Source organism: Oncorhynchus nerka, linkage group LG16, assembly GCF_034236695.1.
Source record: "Oncorhynchus nerka isolate Pitt River linkage group LG16, Oner_Uvic_2.0, whole genome shotgun sequence".
Classification (NCBI taxonomy): domain Eukaryota; kingdom Metazoa; phylum Chordata; class Actinopteri; order Salmoniformes; family Salmonidae; genus Oncorhynchus; species Oncorhynchus nerka.
In genome coordinates, this window is record NC_088411.1 from 14,462,758 (window position 1) to 14,483,243 (window position 20,486).

The following is a 20,486-nucleotide window of genomic DNA, read 5'->3' on the forward strand; positions in this document are numbered from 1 at the left end:
CTTCATGCTGTAATGTGCGAACACATTACCTAGCAGCCAACCAGCTTGCACCAATCCCATGCAGTTATGGTAAGATTTTGTAAAATACAAACCCCATCCCCCCTCAATGAATTTCATTAATCCATCCATTCATTAATTTGTTACAATTACTGTAAAAATTTTACATAATGCACTGTACTGTTTCACAGTAACTTGCAGGCAGCCAGTTGCCTGCCTGTAAGTTACTGTAAAAACAACAATAAAAAATATTAGTGAGTATTGGACACCATCAAATACAGTACGTAACATACTGTACCTATTTCACAGTAATTTACAGGCAACTGGCTGTCTATAAGTTACTGTAACAAGAACAGGAAAGGATTTACAGTGCATGTAATTATTTTATGGGTAGACATTCACCTGGACATGGGAAAAATATTTGGTAAAGACATCCATCTGCAAGTTTATGATGTTCTTTTTATGTTTGATAATCCAAGATTCTTCACTAACGAACAGCATGTAATTCATTTGTTTAATTATTGCTAAATATTACATCTATAAAATGAAATTAAGAACACTATCAGTCAATATTTTTAAAGGTTTGAATTAAATTACTTTGCCACATTGAATAATAAGGTCAGGAAGAAAAATAATGTTGTTGATACTCTTAAACTTTTCAAATGTTGGTTCTTTGAATGTAAAACTGTGTTTTTGTGTTTATCGGTTTGTGATGTTTTGTGTTCATTTTTAAGGATGTATAGATTTTTTAAACATTTGAATCCTTCAAATGTTGTACTGGGTGTACGAAATATTAAGAACACCTTCCTTATATTGGGTTGCACCCAAATCAAGGCGGGAGGGGAGGGGTTGTTAAGTCTTCAAACGTTTTGTTAGAGCTCGCGAACCGCTGAATCACCGAATACTGCCCCACTCTGATTTACATGACTCCGCTCAAAAACCCTGCTCACATCTCGCGTGGTTCTGTCTCTGGCAACCCCTCCCTTCTCGCTCTCTCTCTTCCAGCCTGTCAGTGCCGTAGCTAGTACAGGAGGGTGACAGTCCTCCCCTAGACCCAGCCTGCCGTACCCTGACCGAGGCTTGGAGACCCTTCCCCCCCCGCTCAGCCATGGCTACTACTATCGTTACATCCACACGCTTTACAGATGAATACCAACTCTACGAGGAGCTTGGGAAGTAAGCGACTGTCGCCGTTTGCTAACGTTAGCTTGCTAATGCACAGTGCCTTGCTCTCTGGCTTTCCTTCTCCCCACCCCCGTATGCTAACTTTCTCCTTCTTTAGCCAGCTAGCTAGCTGCGATAGCTTGACCCTATTGTGTTTTGCTGGTTGTTGACAGAAGGCAGCTAGCTTGCGTGTCGTAGGTTAGGGACAGAGTTTACAATGTATGTATTTAATGCACTTTGTGTGTATATGCGATAGCACAGCTAGCTAACAATGTAACGTTGGTGTGTCAACGCCTTGTCTTTTGGTCTGCTGAAATTGCCAGGCAGGAAGCGTTTGAGCGAAAACACTGACATTTGCTGGCACGGCACGTTGCGTTAGCAGCCTGTTTGACTGTGCTGAATGTTAACATGTATGATTACTAGCTGTCTGTGGCTGTACAATATTAGGTAATTTGTCTAAACTGCGGTTTTAGCTAGCTGTGTATAAGTCTGCAGCTGATGTGTCGAACATAGATCTATAGTTATAGCCCACACGGACGACTCCGAAAGCGATATTGTTGGCACATTATGTAAAACCCTGCACCCCTTCATACAGCAGCCGTAAATATAAATGCCATAAGTAGCATTATAAGCCTCCTAACACACTCTGTCGCTGTGGCTTAAAAGTGCAAGGGTGAGCGTGATGCGGTTTCTCAGAATCTCGATGGCTTTTTTTTTCTGAGAGAACCGGGACGTTTTATTATTATTATTATGGGCTTCTGTCGGTGGCTCGATCCTCTCGACTCTGATGGTGGTTGTTTTGTATTCCTATCTCTTTAGCCCCAGACCCTGGCTATAGTCGCAGTGTCTGGGCGTCTCTCTCTGGCATTCTATTGATCCATGATTGGTTTATCAGTTCACACACCTGGGCCGCGTTGAGTAGTTCAACGTTGTGGAACGTTCAGATAGCAGTGTATGTAGAACAGTTGCTTCTCTGACACGTATGCTACTCTTATCATGATCAACATAAACAGTCTAGTCATCTAGGAAGAACAACCAGAGTTGGCCACACTGCCATAAAGCCCCAGACCTCTTGGTACATACTATTATAATATAGCTATAAACATATGCCACTTAATAGATTTGATCTACAGGTAATGCGCACATACATTTCTTATCGGTGTCCCTAGTGGGAATCAAACCCACATCTGGTGTTATGTTCATCATGCTGTACTAACTGAGCTACCCATATACTGTAGCACTAACACAGGTAGATGTTGGGCTACAGAGTGGCTGTTTCCAGTGAGAGCTGGGAGAGTAGTTAAACCTGCTTCTGTTTGTCCTCTAATTTAGGTGTGGCCAACCCTCCTGGAGGGCTACTGGCTTGGGTCTGCAGGGTTTAACCTGGTTCCAGGTCTGCTCTAACACACCTGCTACATTTTTAACTAGCTTGTATCCTAATCAAGACTGAGCTGCTGTGTGATAGAGCAGGGTTGGAGCAAAAGCATGCTCACCCAGTAGCACTCCAGGAGAGAGTTGGCCATCCTTGCTCTGTTGTACAGTACCAGTCAAGTTAGGAGACACCTACTCTTTCAAGTTATTTTTTTTAAAAACGATTTTCTACATTGTAGAGTAATAGTAAAGATGTCAACTATGAAATAACACATGGACTCATGTGGTAACCAAAAGTGTTAAACAAATCAAAATATTTTATATTTGAGATTCTTCAAAGTACCCTTCGATGACAGCTTTGCACGCTCTTGGCATTCTCTCAAGCAGCTTAATGAGGAATGCTTTTCCAACCGTCTTGAAGGTGTTCCCACAAATGCTTCTCCTTCCCTCTGTGGTCCAACTCATCCCAAACCATCTCAATTGGGTTGAGGTCAGGTCGTTGTGGAGGACAGGTCATCTGAAACATCATCTTCACTCTTTCTTGGTTATATATCCCTTACATAGCCTGGAGGTGTCATTATCCTGTTGAAAAACAAGTGATGGTCACACTAAGTGCAAACCAGATGGGTTGGCGTATTGCTGTAGACATGCTGGTTAAGTGTACCTTGAATTAAAAAAAAAAAAAAATCACTGACAGTGTCACCAGCAAAGCACCCCCACACCATCATGTGCTTCACGGTGGGAACCACGCATGCAGAGATCATCCGTTCACCGACTCTGCGTCTCACAGACATTGTGGTTGGAACCAAAAATCTGAAGACAGATTTCCACCGGTGTAATGTTCATTGCTCATGTTTCTTGGCCTTGACCCAAGCAAGTCTCTTCTTATTGATGTCCTTTAGTAGTGGTTTCTTTGTAGCAATTCGACCATGAAGGCCTGATTCACGCGGTCTCCTCTGAACAGTTGATATTGAGATGTCTGTTACTTGAACTCTGAAGCATTTATTTGGGCTGAAATTTTTGAGGTACGGTTAACTAATGAACTTATCCTCTGCAGCAGAGGTACCTCGGGTTCTTCCTTTCCTGTGGTGGTCCTCATGAGAGCCAGTTTCATCATAGCGCTTGATGGTTTTTGGGACTGCACTTGAAGAAACTTTCAAAGTTTTTAATTTTCCGTCTTGATTGAACTTCATATCTTAAAGTAATGATGGACTGTTCATTTCTCTTTGCTTATTTGAGCTGTTCTTGCCATAATATGGACTTAACAAGGTACACCTGTTAATTGAAATGCATTCCAGGTGACTACCTCGTGCACATTCATCTTCTGCACATCTATCACTCCAGTGTTTTAATTGCTAAATTGTAATTATTTCGCCACTTCGGCCTATTGCCTTACCGCCCTAATCTTACTTCATTTGCACACACTGTATATAGACCTTTCTATTGAGTTATTGACTGTACATTTGTTTATTCCATGTGTAACTCTGTTGTTTATGTCGCACTGCTTTGCTTTATCTTGGCCAGTTCGCAGTTGTTCTCAACTGGCCTACCTGGTTAAATAAAGGTTGAGAGAATGCCAAGAGTGTGCAAAGGGTGGCTACTTTTGATGAATTTCCATTATAAAATATGATTGGATTTAACACTTTTTTTTGGTTACTACATGATTCCTAATGTGCTATTTCATAGTTGATGGCTTCTATTATTCTACAATGTAGAAAATTGTACATTTAAAAAAAAACTTGAATGAGTAGGTGTCCAAACCTTTGACTGGTACTGTACATACGCTAGTACTGGTGTCTAGACTTTAGTGTACACTACAGCCAATCTCATCCTGGTCTGCACTACTACTAGGCCTACCTAGTAGTTAGTTGATTAATTGACCAATCTAATTCCATTAATTAAACAAAGTCCTCTTGCTCACCAGGGATGTGTTCATTAGGGAACAAAGTATCAAACTTTTTGCAATGGGAAACAAATGTATTTTCTTATTGGAGTAGATCCGATAGTAGCCTACCTTTTCGGTTCAATCTATTTTTGGAAAATGTTCTTGTGCCGACTGAACATGACCTCTGTGTCGTAGATCTGGATCAGTACCTGATTAGAGGGGAAGGAACAACCAGCATTGTTGTAGACCTGTATTTGAGAGAGAGCTCTGCAATCGGTGTCCAAACCTGTTCCTGGAGAGCTACCTTCCTGTATGTTTTCATTCCAACCCCAGTTGTAACTAACCTGGTTCAGCTTATGAACTAGCTAATTATTAGAATCTGTTGTGCTAGATTAGGGTTGGCGTGAAAATACAGAATGGTAGCTCTCCAGGAACATGGTTGGAGAGCCCTGCAGTACACTGTCAATTTCATTTTTATGGCTCCATGCTGTGTATCAGTGTTGATGGCCAACCCCCCTGTGTGTGTGTGTTTGCCTGGGCGTTAGTATACTAAATGTCAACCCCCTGATCATTGCTTGCCTTGTTTTCAGGGGAGCGTTTTCAGTGGTCCGCAGATGTGTGAAGAAGTCATCAGGTCAGGAGTTTGCTGCCAAAATTATCAACACCAAGAAACTCTCAGCCAGAGGTAACACACACACACACACACACACACACACACACACACACACACAGCGGTCAGTGGTAGATTTGTGGGGAGGGGTGCGATGTTCATCCCTGTGATCTGCTGTACAAATTGGTGACTGTCAGATGTCTTCAGTTGACCATGAGTAGCTAATGTGTCATGTTTGTGTAATCTCTTGTGACAAATGTTATCATACATTCTAACTTTGATAAAATATTCTGCATACTCAAGATTTTGCTTCTGAGATTGTGTGGGGGGAGGGAGGGGGTGGTAGATTATGTGGGAACTATGTTTACCAAGGAGGCCGAGCTCCACTGTGGGCTGTAGGCATACGGGGTCACGACTTTTCTAAGCATACAGACCTCTCTCTCTCTCTCTCTCACACACACACATAGACAGTGTGTCTGGGGACTGTGTGCTGCCTCAGCTCAGAGCTGCCCTCCTCTGCAGTCAGCACGCATTCTCGCTCGCCCGTTCTTTTTTTTTTTCTGTTCAGTTTGAGCAGTCCTGGCTTTTTGCTCGATACCCCTCCTGCTCTCTCACTTCCTCCCACCCGTCAGTAGCTAGCGGATTGGTCAGTATAGAGGCTAATCCAGTTAGCCCCTGATGAGATATATATTTAGTCTAAGAACCCCACGGATCATACACACCTCCCTGTTAGCCCCTTCGTTCTCTGTGCCTGCGTGTGTGTTAATAGTGTCACATTAGGGAAGGTATTTGGTATTCTGAAACAATCTTGTCCTGGTAGCAGTCAAATGATAAGCTCTGTACAGAATTTAAATGTGTGTGTGTGTGTGTGTGTCAGGATGGAAGGGACTCAGACGGTCTTGCAGTGATCTATGTCTAGAGACGGAGAGGAAAGGTGGAGGGAGATGCAGACAGAGAGTGTAGGGAGGAGGAGGAATAGTGAGAAGGGGAAAATTTTAGAGATTAGAGGAATAGCCATAGATGGGTGGGTTGTTTAGCAACAAAACGATGCGTGCGCCACCCTTGGGGGAAAACAGATGGGGTAGGCTTAGAATCAAAGGATTTTTGACAACATGTCAACTATTTCCTCTCATTGAATATTGGAAACGTGAATACGCTTTCACAATGAGCCCTTGTCTCTCAAATACATCATTACAGTTCTTGGTCAGTTAGCTAGTGAATTTGAGCCATATTAGCGTAGACGTGACATGAGTCAAAACAAGACATGTAATCAATAACAAGATACGACGAGCTACCCAAGATTCACCACGTCAGCTTCTTGCCATCGTTGCTAGCTATCTGACCGTCCAGATTCATAACACACAGCCTAGTGCCTGTGCGTTGCGCGTACATCGTTTTTGTGACGTCAGGCAACCCGTCTATACGTAGTGTGTGTACACCGGTGGCAGTGTGCCTGGTAGGATTTAAGGATTTAAGTGTCGTTTTTAGCACCATTGGGCCTGTTTGACCTAGCGCACTGCCCCATGGGTAATAAGTCTCTTAAAGCTCCGCTAAACACCGTCATAATCTGAGGCGGGCTAGTTGTGTGTGTGTGTGTGTGTGTTTTGCCTCTCCTTCTCTCCCTGATGTAATATGGCTATAGGCCCGCCTCCCGGTGGAGCAGATGGCCAATTAGAGAACAGCAGGAAGTGCCAGTAATGAGTTAACCCTGCAGCACTCTCTGTCCCATCTACTACCGCCATACACACATGCATTGTGCACGCCCATACACAGACATGCACACATCAAGAAATAATCGAAAGAATCAGCAAAAGCTGTAGTATGCCGTGCTGAACACGCACCACACATGCAATGGGAAGTTGTGATCCTTTTTTCTAGGGCTGGGTGGTAAACTGTAAACTATATCCCGCTATTCATTCATTCACAGACCAGATTGGAGTTTTACTTTACCGTCTACAATAGTTTTTTAATGTTTCATATGTTACATTAAATAATTCACTAATGACTCTAAAAGAGGACAGAAGATTGTCGCCAGTTAAAAAAAACTATAAAAAAAACTGCTTACAACTGAGGGCTGCTAGCTAACACAAGTTAACAACTTCTGGAGGGCAAGCTTGCCAAATGGATCCCAGAAAATTGTCTGACTACCCCTAGTGGCGGAAGTAAGAAGTGAAGTTGAAGCAAAAATGCCTTCTGAGGAGAATAATTATTCTGTCAAATAGAGGCATACAAAGACAAAAGAAGAACCTGACGGTGTGTAAATGTTACCAAATTAGTGCAGCAAATTAAGTCATTTATTGAAATGCTTGAAGTGAATGCTGGAATTGAACAAATTAAAAAACCATTGGTTCAGTACCAGAGTTTGAGTCGTCTACAAAAGAGGATTTGGATTCCTATGCATTGTTCTACAAATAGGAGTACTTCACTGTCAGTTTTGTCCTATTTGTTTTTGGTTGAACAGTATAATGCAGTCAGAATGGAGAAAGCCCATTAATCACTTAGAATGAATTTGTTACCATGCACTACCCATAAAGCATATTTGAACTGTTATTATTCAGAAACACCAAATACCGTCAAAAATGAGAAACTCAGTGATGATATTTTGGCAATTACGCCCAGCCCTACCTCTTTTCACAAATGGTAAGTTCATATAATTATTTCTCGCTCTCTATGTGCCAGTAGTGAAATGAGACAAGTTTCTGTACTTTTTCCCTTTGCAGAAGGGGGAGAGAGAATCTATAGCCTACATGGGGAGGAGAAAAAGGAGAGGGGTAGTGGGAAAGATGGAAGGGGAGAGAGGCAATCAGGAATGGAAGAAGGCAGAGCAGTGATGGGGGAGGTGGATGGCTTAAGGAATAGTAGAGGGAGGCATGGGGGGGTGGGGGAACTGTGTGTTCGGCTGTAAGGCTGGTTAGCAGCAGTATAGGAGTGCCGCATTTGTTTGGCTGAAATGTATAATGTGAAGAGAAAGAAGGATGGGTGTGCATTGCAGTGTCTGTGCGTGGGTCTAATGTGTGTTTGTTTGTTAGACAGGGTTTCAGATGAAATTGCCAGTACTTGAGTTTAAGATATTCAGTGTTGCAGTATCAAATACTCAGATTTAATTAATGCAAATAAGTGCTGTCTGTGTGCATGCTCTCCCTCTGTTTTGGAGCCCTGTAGCAGTCACACTTCTGACTCACTCTCTATGCCGTTGCTAGGTTTACCCCAGATTTACCTCTAACCTCTCGCAACCGCCTTGCTAACAGTGACGACGAGGGGCGGGGGTGTGTGTGTGTTCCAATTTCATCATGTGTCCCCTGCTAGACAAAGTGCTGGCATAGCAATGTTCCACAGCTGGAGCTGCGAGTCACCTCCACAAACATTCACACCATATACAGTTGTGTGTGTATGTATGTGTATATATATTAGAGAATCTTTCTTTTACGTGAAATAAGATTCCCTAACTTAATTTTTTGGTCTTCTCCTCAGATCACCAGAAGCTGGATCGAGAGGCTCGCATCTGCCGTCTTCTCAAACACTCCAACATAGGTTTGTCGTCTCTATCTCTCTACACTCTTTTTATCTTATTTTTGAATTTTACCCCTTTTTCTCCCCAATTTCGTGGTATCCAATTGTTTAGTAGCTACTATCTTGTCTCATCGCTACAACTCCCGTACGGGCTCGGGAGAGACGAAGGTTTAAAGTCATCCTCCGATACACAACCCAACCAAGCCGCAATGCTTCTTAACACAGCGCGCATCCAACCCGGAAGCCAGCCGCACCAATGTGTCGGAGGAAACACTGTGCACCTGGCAACCTTGGTTGGCACGCACTGCGCCCGGCCCGCCACAGGAGTCGCTGGTGCCCGATGAGCCAAGGATATCCCTACCGGCCAAACCCTCCCTAACCCGGACGACGCTAGGCCAATTGTGCGTCGCCCCACGGACCTCCCGGTCGCAGCCGGTTACGACAGAGCCTGGGCGCGAACCCAGAGTCTCTGGTGGCACAACCACTGCGCCACCCGGGAGGCCCCTCTCTACACTCTTAAAGGTGCTTATGACTTCCTCATAAGATAACATATTTTTGGTACTTGGTAAAGTCTTTATGACATTACATATAATATAAGACTGTTCTTTGAAAGCCTAGTTATACCCTAACACAGTGGTCTGAAGCTCCTGGTCTATAGGCCACATCAGGCCTGCAAGTCACGTCATGCTGGCTTGCAAAGTGATGTGTAATTTCAAATTGGAATCCAGCCAAAGTAAGGAAATCCAACATGTGGAACTTTTTAAATGTAGAGTCAGCGATATGATATAGATGCACGAAGTAAGCCAACATTGTGGGCCAATTTCTTCAACGACTGAAAGCGTTGGAGCGCGATGCTAATCTTCTCCACTTGCTCAGGATACTGTGTTTGACTGTGAGAGCGAAGTCTTGCATCTTGCGCATCGCAATAATGTTTTGCTGACTACCTTTAATCACCCGCAACCTGCATTCAGAATGACTGCCAGAGAGGGCAGATTGATTACTGAGACTACCTAAATCATCTAAACTGGAACAACTGTCTCAGTAACAGGTTTAATAAATAAAACTGCTAAAAGATTGGATTAAAAAAAATCTGTTATTGATCTTTGTGTTTCATAAGATGACTCAACCAACCAATCAATGTACATGAAAAAAAAAGATCAACCTGCAATAGAGCATGCTGGGTAATATGATATTGCATGTGGTTTTGAGTGTATTACTCAATTCAGAGTATGGATGTTACCCGTTGATCCATTAGTCGCTTAAAACACATTTGACCTGTCATGCTTATCAGTCTATAGGTTCATTTGCATAATTTTGTGGAATAAAATTGCTGCTTGTGTATTTTTGAAACCGGCTTTTATAAGCCTAGTCATTGCGCAACCAGTAACAATTCTAAATGCAATCGTGTGTTAACGTTGGTGGCCACCATTTTTAAAAGGAGCTATTTTTATTTCTCAATCTCTGCTCGTAATTAAGGCGCGCCTCCCATTCGCCATATGGGTGTGTAGGCTATAGTCTGCCTACTGTTTACTATCGGCGTGTCAACCACCACTTTACAATGTGAGCTAGAGGCAGTATAATTGTTTGAAACGTGAACAGTTGACTTTACTTCAAATAATGGGGCATGTCTTTGCTTCAGAGTAGCCTTGCCAAAATCCAACCATAGAAATGTGGAGGCAATTATTTAATCAAGACTTCCTCCAGCCATTAACCAGCGTTTCTCTCCTTTTTCTATTGGTTTTCATATCAACTTTCTTTCGTTGTCCAGAAGCCAAAGGCACAATCCTTGTCATATCAGCAACACATCCTAGTTCCTGCTCTTCGATTCCCCGTCTTTAGAAGTTTCTAACAGAGATTTATCTCTCACAACTGCTCGCATTAGGTGTGCTGTTTAGAACCGTGTATAACTCGAATTGCATTTTCGCAAATGGTTAAATTGCGTTTTAATTTGCTGCTTCATTACAGGAGTTGCATGTTCAATAATAGGCTCTAGCCTTTTGAGTAAGATTGTTGCATGTTTCCAATAAGCTCTTAATGAAAAATGTCTGGTCCTTGTATGCATGCATAGTATCAGAGAGGAAGAGGCAAAGCAAGAGGTTTCATTCCCGCCAAAATAAGACCAATGCGTTTCTATGGGCTTATTTTGGGCCTAAACTTGTCGCCTGCCTTCGCCTTGTGACGACTCCCATTGTTAGTGCGGAAACATTAGCATCTCGTCATCATATACAGATCTCTGTTGATCACGTCATTTTACTGTTTGGAAAACTTTGTTTGTTGACCGGTTAATAAGTGTGAGTTAGACTGCAGCAAAATGTACCAGCATTTGCATCCCTAATTCAGAGTAAAAATGTGTTACACTCAACTCTGGTTATTTACACCAACACTGGGGTTCTCTAACACCACGCAGTCACCTGAGTGTTAAATTAACTCCTGAAACAACACTAGACATGTTTTAAACTCAAACTGTTGGTAACACTGGCTAATTTGTTGTCTACCAAAAAATACATTCATTTATTTCACCTTGTTTTAACCAGGTAGGCAAGTTGAGAACAAGTTCTCATTTACAATTGCGACCTGGCCAAGATAAAGCAAAGCAGTTCGACACAACACAGTTACACATGGAGTAAAACAAACATACAGTCAATAATAGTCGAAAAATAAGTCTATATACAATGTGAGCAAGTGAGGTGAGATAAGGGAGGTAAAGGCAAAAAAGGCCATGGTGGCGAAGTAAATACAATATAGCAAGTAAAACACTGGAATGGTAGATTTGCAGTGGAAGAATGTGCAAAGTAGAGAAATAATTTCTTGCAAAGGAGCTAAATAAATACAGTAGGGGGAGAGGTAGTTGTTTGGGCTAAATTATTACACTGCTGGGTCACTGACTCCCTCCTATTCTCCTACTCTCTGCTCAATAAAATTACAGTAAATATTTAAAGACCGACATCATGACAAAGATATCAACTATGCCAGTACTGTAAAATTATTAACAGAATACCAGATATATACCCATAACATAGATGTGTGAATGTTTTTAAACTACCTATAATTTTAAACTTATCAGAATACTTTGCCTCAATGTTTAAACTTTAATATCAGGAGTTTAACACTAATGCTTAAGCACTATAAAAAAAATCTACAATAAAAAAAAAATGATTCCAAAGGTTTTTATGTAGAACCCTTTCTTGCCTTCCAAATAATCCTTCTTGCCTTTCCAAGAATCATCAAATAACCCTTTCTTCCAAAAACTGTTCTTAGGATGAAAAAGGGTCTTGGTACATACTAAAAACAAATGGTTCTATATAGTGCCAAATAAGGGTTCTTGGCTTGTGACCATAGCAGAACCCTTTTTGATGCTATATGGATTTTCTTTTAAAGGTTCTATAAATAACCATGCTCATAAAGTTCTAAATGGAACCTGTATGGTGCTATAAAGAACCATTTAAAAAAAAGGTTCTATATGGCACCAAAAAAGGGCTCCGCTATAGTTACAACCCATACTTAGTCAAACGACCTCAATTGACCCAAGGCCATACGTGAGTCTTTCACAAGACACCATCACATAGTCATATACAATGCATTCGTAAAGTATTCAGACCCCTTCCCCTTTTCCACATTTTGTTACGTTACAGCCTTATTCTAAAATATATTTAAATTTTATTTTTATATACACAACCCATAATGACAAAGCGAAAACCAGGTTTTTAGAAATATTTGCAAGTGTATTAAACAGAAATACCTTATTTACATAAGTATTCAGACCTTTTGCTCGGAGACTCGAAATTGAGCTCCGGTGTATCCTGTTTCCATTGATCATCCTTGATTCTACAACTTGATTGAAGTCCACCTGTGGTAAATTCAATTGATTGGACATGATTTGGAAAGGCACACACTTGTCAGTAGGCCACTGTTGACAGTAGAGGTCGACCGATTTTTCAACACCGATACCGATTATTGGAGGACCAAAAAAGCTGATACCGATTAATTGGCCTTTTTGTTTTGTTTTAATGACAATTACAACAATACAGAATAAACACGTATTTTAACTTAATATAATACATCAATAAAATAAATGTAGCCTCAAATAAATAATGAAACATGTTCAATTTGGTCTAAATAATGCACAAACAGTGTTGGAGAAGAAAGTAAAAGTGCAATATGTGCCATGTAAGAAAGCTAATGTTTAAGTTCCTTGCTCAGAACATGAGAACATATGAAAGTTGGTTCCTTTTAACATGAGACTTCAATATTCCAAGGTAAGAGGTTTTAGGTTGTAGTTAATATAGTATTTATAGGACTATTTCCCTCTATACCATTTGTATTTCATATACCTTTGACTATTGGATGTTCTTATAGGCACTATAGTATTGCCAGTGTAACAGTATAGCTTCCGTCCCTCTCCTCGCCCCTACCTGGGCTCTAACCAGGAACACATCGACAACAGCCACACTCGAAGCATCGTTACCCATCGCCCCACAAAAGCCGCGGCCCTTGCAGGGCAAGGGGAATAACTACTCCAAGTCTCAGATCGAGTTACGTTTGAAATGCTATTAGCGCACACCCAGCTAACTAGCTAGCCATTTCACATCGGTTACACCAGCCATTAGGCTGATAAACTTGAAGTCATAAACAGCGCTGTGCTTGCGAAGATCTGCTGGCAAAACGCACAAAAGTGCTGTTTGAATGAATGATTACGAGCCTGCTACTGCTCAGTCAGACTGCTCTATCAAATCAGACTTAATTATAACATAATAACACACAGAAATACGAGCCTTTGGTCATTTAATATGGTCAAATCCGGAAACTATCATTTCGAAAACAAAACGTTTATTATTTCAGTGAAATACGGAACCGTTCGCTATTTTATCTAACGGGTGGCATCCCCAAGTCTAAATATTCTTGTTACATTGCACAACCTTCAATGTTATGTCATAATTACGTAAAATTCTGGCAAATTAGTTCGCAATGAGCCAGGCTGCCCAAACTGTTGCATATAACCTGACTCTGCGTGCAATGAACGCAAGAGAAATGACACAATTTCACCTGGATAATATTGCCTGCTAACCTGGATTAGTAGTTATAACTAGTGATTATGATTGATTGTTTTTTATAAGATAAGTTTAATGCTAGCTAGCAACTTACCTTGGCTTACTGCATTCGCGTAACAGGCAGTCTCCTTGTGGAGTGCAACGAGAGAGAGGCGGGTCGTTATTGCGGTGGACTAGTTAACTGTAAGGTTGCAAGATTGACAAGGTGAAAATCTTTCGTTCTGCCCCTGAACAAGGCATTTAACCCATCATTCCTAGGCCGTCATTGAAAATAAGAATGTGTTCTTAACTGACTTGCCTAGTTAAATAAAGGTATAAAAAAAAAATACAAATCGGCGCCCAAAAATACCGATTTCCGATTGTTATGAACTTGAAATCGGCCCTAATTAATCGGCCATTCCAATTCATCTGTTGACCTCTAGTTGACAGTGCATGTCAAAGCAAAAATCAAGCCATGAGGTTGAAGGAATTGTCCGTAGAGCTCTGAGACAGGATTCTGTCTGCATAGATCTGGGGAAGGGTACCAAAATAAATTCTGCAGGTTAAACACCGTGGCCTCCAACATTCTTAAATGGAAGAAGTTTGTAACCATCAAGACTCTGCCTAGAGCTGGCTGTCTGGCCAAACTGAACAATCTGGGGTAGAAGGGCCTTGGTCAGGGAGCTGACCAAGAACCCGATGGCCACTCTGACAGAGCTCCAGAGTTCCTCTGGCGATGGGAGAACCTTCCAGAAGGACATCCATCTCAAGAACTCCGTCAATCAGCCCTTTATGGTAGGGTGACCAACACGTAAGCCACTCTTTAGCCCGCTTGGATTTTTGCCAAAAGGCATCTAAAGGACTCTGACCATGAGAAACAAGATTTTCTGGTCTGATGAAACCAAGATTGAACTCTTTGGCCTGAATGCCGAACGTCATGTCTGGAGGAATCCAGGCACCGTTCATCACCTGGCCAATACCATCCCTACGATGAAGCATGGTGAAGAATCATGCTGTGGGGATGTTTTTCAGCAGCAGGGATTGGGGGACTAGTCAGGATCGAGTGAAAGATGAACGGAGCAAATTACAGAGATCCTTGATGAAAACCTGCTCCAGAGCGCTCAGGACCTCAGACTGGGCGAAGGTTCACCTCCTAAGAGGACAACGACCCTAAGCACACAGCCAAGACAATGCAGGAGTGGCTTTGGGACAAGTCTCTAATTGTCCTGAGTGGCCCAGCCAGAGCCCGGACTTGAACCCCATCGAACCTGAAAATAGCTGTGCAGTGACACTCCCCATCCAACCTGATAGAGCTTGAGAGGATCTGCAGAGAAGAATGGGAGAAACTCCCCAAATACTGGTCTGCCAAGCATGTAGCGTCATACCCAAGAAGCCTTGAGGCTGTAATCGCTGCCAAAGAGGCTGAAACAAAGTACTGAGTAAAGTGTCTGAATACTTTTGAAAGCACTGCATTTAATAGCATAACAGATTAGATTATAACAGATTAGTTATACTGGAATGGCTCTCTCTCACTGTTGCACAAAAAAAGCTGTGCACAAACCACGGGCCAATATATTCTGAGTCAGCGCCCCTACATTTGAATTATCACTAAAATAACCCTTTTTTTTCTAACTCGAAGAACCGTTGAAGGGCTTTTCGTTATGTAGAAAACACATCGCACCGATTTGACAGTCTGAATTACACTATTTTACTTCTTTGCAGTTGAAAAAAGGGTTCTGTCTTCTTTTAGTGGTAATTAAAATGTAGGGGCGGTGACTCAGAATATTTTGGGCCGTGCTTTGTGCGCAACTCTTCTTGGGCAACCGTGAGTTGAGTCATTCCAGTTGAACTAATCTGTTATGCTATTACATACACTGCAGAACCTTATCCCTCTGCAAAGAACCCTTTGGAACCCTTTTTTTCTAAGTGTTTCTGTCAATCTGTATGTCTGAGTGTATATCTCTCTGTCTGGATGTCAGCCTCTGTATTTGTTTGTCTACTGGTTTTGTTTTCAAATTGAGGATTAGAAAAAGTAATCGATTTGAGGACAATAATTATTGTTAAAATCAGTTCGGGGTTAAAAAATAAAGATGACCAGGAGGAGAGAACAGAGGAGGAAGAGAAAATATGAGAGCGGGATGAGGCCATACCAATGAGTCAATGACAATTTTGTGCTGTCTCCTTCATTTGTATCCCTCTATCATGTCTCCCTCTACCTTCTTTCTGCCTCCTTATTTATTATTATAATATTTTTTTTCTCCAGTGTCCCAGATTGCTCTGCCCCTCAGGCATGGTCTCCTTCCTTTTCTCACACTCTCCCTTTTCGTTCTCCTTTTTTTTTGTTGTACTTCTCCCTCTCTCACCCCCTTCTCTCATTTGGCCTATAAACTTTGGATAAAGAGAGTGGGACAGATAGAGGGGAGAGACTGAGGGGATAGTGATATGAGCACATGTACTGTACTTGCTGCAGGGTCGACCTGCTGCTTATTGCACAGCAAAATGTACCTTTTTACATCACCTTTAACCTTAACCTGAACCCTTAAACAAACCATACAGTAGGTCAGATTTAGAATTACAAAACTGAGCCCTAGCCACTAGCCTGTAATATTCCACTTTTTAAAATCTCTCAATTCTCTTTCTCTCCCTCTTCCCCACCCTCTTTCCCTTTCTTTTCTCTAGTGAGGCTACATGACAGTATCTCAGAGGAAGGCTTTCACTACCTTGTCTTTGATCTGTAAGTATAACACGCGTGCACATTTCAGGCTTGTGAATGAGCTTTATTATGTATGATAACAGTCATGTTCTCTCTCTCTCTTAGGGTGACGGGAGGAGAGTTGTTTGAGGACATCGTTGCTAGGGAGTACTACAGCGAGGCTGATGCCAGGTGGGCAATCCCTATTTACTGTTACCATGGTTACTGTGCCGCACAGCGCGGGTCAAAACCGTGGGAGAGTGGCGTGATTTCACGTGGCGCGCGCACACACACAGGCTGACTATGGGTTTCCTTGTATTCATGTCTGCTGCATTGTCATGTCTTGTTATCCCCTCTCCTCCCTCTTCCTATATATCCTATAACCCATTCTCTTCTTCTCCTCATCTCTCCCTCTTTCCCTTTTTGTTTCCTTCTTATCTCTACTCCCTCTCTCTTCCCTCCCTCCCTCTCACTCTCTTCTCCTCAATCTTGCTGTTAGGTGATGCTCTTTGTTGCATTAAGGGACGTGTCCATGAAATAATTTGATTAGTGCTGACCAGGGCTTTAGACACACACACACACACTCACACACTCTACAAGCCACATGGGGTCAGCAACACGCCCTTCCCAAGACTGATTTGACCTTTCACCTCTGAGCCTCACAACCAGCAGACAGTCTTAACAGTATTTTTGCTAGCTGGCTTATCCATTTGGGGTACTTGGGAAGTCTCAAAAGAACATAGGCCAAGTTGGTCAAATGCTTATGAGGGGGTACTCCAGGCACAGCAAAATGTGATATGGGTACAGTAATGAAAAGTTTAAAGCAACTATTGTAATAAATCTGTCTCACTACTTTGTCTCTTTGTCAGACCTGTTGAGCTTTCTGTACAAATCAAGCATGTGTTTAGTGATGAAAAGATGACTGATTGTTTTCTCCTTTTCTCACGCTCAACCCCCTTCTCACCCTTTCCTCTCCAGTCAGTGTATCAACCAGATCTTGGAGAGTGTCCAACATATCCACCAGCATGACATCGTCCACCGGGACCTCAAGGTGTGTGTGTGTGTTTCTGTGGTGTGCGTGTGTGTTGCTTTAACTATCACACACACACACCTCTGTTCGTGGCCATGGCAACGCACTGCTCTCATCTCCCTCTTTATCCCCCTCTCTCTCTCTCCACTCGCTCCCCTCCCTTTCACAAAGGCCCGCTCTCTCTCTCTGTTGACCTCTTTAGCCCTCGTCTTTTCTCACTGCCTCTTTTTCACTCTCTTCTGCACTAGGGGTATGAACGTATAAAATGAGATTGGGTTAACGTTAAGAAAAAATCCTTAACTGCACTGTGAATGTCATTTTGTTATCACAAAACTCCCACTAACAGGTCCCCATCATCATCATAAAGGGAAATAAGAATGTAACATACGTAATGCAACAATGCTGTGATGTTATTTGTATTTCTTTGCTACTTTATTAACTGGAGCTCTACTGCAGGGAGAGAAGCAACTCATGCAGGGAGCGGGGTAGGGGGCAGTGTGTGTCTGAAGGACAAGGGGAGCAGGGAGATGGCAACCAAGTCCACTCACACCGGTAGACTAACTTATTGCTAGTTATTTATCTCATCTTGTTACATAATGCCCGTCTTGACTACATTAAACTGAGAGAAGCTAGCTAACGTTAGCTTCCGACCTACTGTTAATATCAACCACTCCATTCAGATTATTAAGTAGCAGCCTACCTGTTGGCTCTTGGTGTTGTAGCTTGTCCTTCTCTTTTAGTTAACTTTTTTAGTTCTGTCATTACAATTCCATCTTCCATTTATTAGCCTAGATATCGCCTAATAACTTGCCACACCGAGGCACTAGCTCTGACTGTAGCCTAGTGCTGGGTTAATGACTTGTGATTGGATGATAGAAAGCGGCACTTGTGAAAAGCAAGCGCAGCAGCATAAATTATAATGTTCTCTCTCTGCGTGAAGGGTGATAGAAACCATCTGCATTGTGAATTCACTGTGCTGGGAGAGTGAGTGCAACCTTGTGGTGTACTCTCTCCAATTTTGAGTTTTTTAATTTATTTTTAAATCCTCCCCCTCCCCCCTTTCTGCCATTTGGCAGTACGTTCAACTGCAGACCACACGTAACCACGCCAGCCCAAGACTTCCACATCTGGTTAATCAGCTTCTTGGCAAAAGGATAAATGCTCACTAACAAAGATGTAAACAACCGGCCTCACAACCGCAGATCACATGTAGGCGAGCAGTTTGCTAATGTCAGAGTTGTGATTAGAGTGCCCCATGGTGGGGTTATGGTATGGGCAGGCATAAGCTATGGACAACCAACACAATGCACAGAAATACCATGAGATTTTGAGGCATAATGTGAAGCACAGGTATCTGTATTCCCAGTCGTGAAATCCAAAGATATGGGCCTAATTTATTTATTTCACTTGATTGATTTCCTCATCTGAACTTTAACTCAGTAAAATCAATTAAATTGTTGCATGTTGCCTTTATATTTTTGTTCAGTGTGTATTTGTGTGTGTATATATATGACATTGCTTGTATCACTCTACTGAGGTTAGCTGTATTACCTATTGTGTGCTGTCTGCTTCGTTGGCCTTTTTTCCTGAGTGGGCTTTTACTGCAGTCCTTTACACACACACACACACGCATGCGCATGCAGTCTGCAGTGCTGTCTAAATGACTCAAGTGGTTTCCATGGCTACCACCATATGTCAATATATGGCTGCAGAGATAATTGTAGGAGAGATGGAGACCCACACACTGTCAAATGTGGACAATTCCAAAACGGCTTAAAGGAAAAATCCACTCAAAGGGCTCTATATTTGGTTGGCGTTAAAGGGGCGCTGGTGTCAAAACGCACGTTAGTTTACAATTTCATCATGTAAAATCAGGCGTTTTCCAGCCCTAACGCCAGGTTTGGCAATTTTACATCCGCCCGCTTCAGCTCAGCTGGAAAAACATGATCTCAAGTGATAATTTCAGGCAGCACTGATAGCAATATTTAAGAATATTTTTTTGTGATAACTCAGCTGGTTATGGCATGGATTTTGACAACGGAAAAGCAGCCTATCCAGCCGTGACACACACTGCCCATATGTGCATGAAACGAGTAGCCTAAAGTGCTTTTGGTGCATGTATACTTCGTATTTAGAAACATAAAAACAAATGTTTTCCCACTTTTTTATTTAATTCTAAAACCAAGCATGGCCTCCTCTCAATGAAGGCTTCTTTATTTGTTTGCCGAATGCCAAGTAGTCAAGACTGTCCATAAACCGTTTGACTCCTGAGACCGCTTGGAAATAGATCATCACCAAAGCTTTCTTAAAATATCAAGTTTGAGAGGAGTACAACGGTGAGCTGACATTCCCTTTTTTAAATCTATGTATTGTAGGCAGGCCCACATTTATTTTAGGCATCCAGGTAAAAAAATTTGACGTGCATTACACCCTCTCCATGATGTAGACTACGTGTCCATGCACTGTGAAACGAGAGATGAGAACCTGAATACCGGTGAACCTCGTATTTAGAAGTTACCTGTAAAAAAAAGAAAAAAAATAAAGAAAGAAAGAAAATGGCTTGTTTTCATATGTTAAACACCCAAGACCTGCCCTAGGCCTGCTATGGCAAAGGCTGGTTCAACAGCAATGTGTCTTTTAACATTGTTTGTTTAAAAAAAAAATGTATTGCTTGTTTTTCATTACATTTTTATTCAAATCCAATGATTCACCTTCATGGCGACAATGTCCGTGGCAAGGCTTGCAATGCCACTGCTGGAGATTGTGTGAATGTGATCTGATCTGTGAAATGGTTCTGATTTATGTTCATAAAACATAGGCCTATTTGGGAAATGTAAAGGTGACTGGACATTCTCCCTTTCTCTTCATATTGGATCTTTGTCCAGCTCCTGTGAAAAGTGTGGATGTGCGTAAAACCCTTCATAGTCTGTGTTTTAATATTATATGCCCACGGGGAGAAATGATGGTGCCTGTAAGTATGACACAGGCTTTTTTAAAAAATAAGTTGTTGTTTTTACATTGAACCTTTTATTTAACTAGGCAAGTCAGTTATGAACAAATTCTTATTTACAATGATGGACTACAGGGCAACAGATGGTTTACTGCCTTGTTCAGGGACAGAATGACAGATTTTTACCCTGTTAGCTCAGGGATTTGATCCAGCAACATTTCGGTTACTGGCCCAAGGTTCTAAGTAACTG

The 20,486-nt window shown here is 42.0% G+C and overlaps 1 protein-coding gene across 10 annotated transcripts in view; it reads left to right on the forward strand.

Annotated features, from left to right (window-relative positions):
- The first annotated feature begins 982 nt into the window (after nt 1-982).
- Nucleotides 983-20,486, forward strand: part of LOC115144086 (calcium/calmodulin-dependent protein kinase type II subunit gamma-like) — a 38,626-nt gene continuing 19,122 nt past the window's right edge. For 8 of the 10 annotated variants that reach the window (XM_029684786.2, XM_029684792.2, XM_029684788.2 and 5 more), the window contains exons 1-6: nt 984-1,173; nt 5,008-5,102; nt 8,499-8,558; nt 16,244-16,298; nt 16,383-16,448; nt 17,235-17,307. In XM_029684786.2, the coding sequence (XP_029540646.1) occupies nt 1,106-1,173; nt 5,008-5,102; nt 8,499-8,558; nt 16,244-16,298; nt 16,383-16,448; nt 17,235-17,307 (417 nt within the window). In that variant the 5' untranslated portion in view covers nt 984-1,105. Of the gene's footprint in view, nt 1,174-5,007; nt 5,103-8,498; nt 8,559-16,243; nt 16,299-16,382; nt 16,449-17,234; nt 17,308-20,486 lie in introns of all 10 variants that reach the window. The other 2 variants (XM_029684789.2, XM_029684791.2) reach the window with 2 other exon arrangements.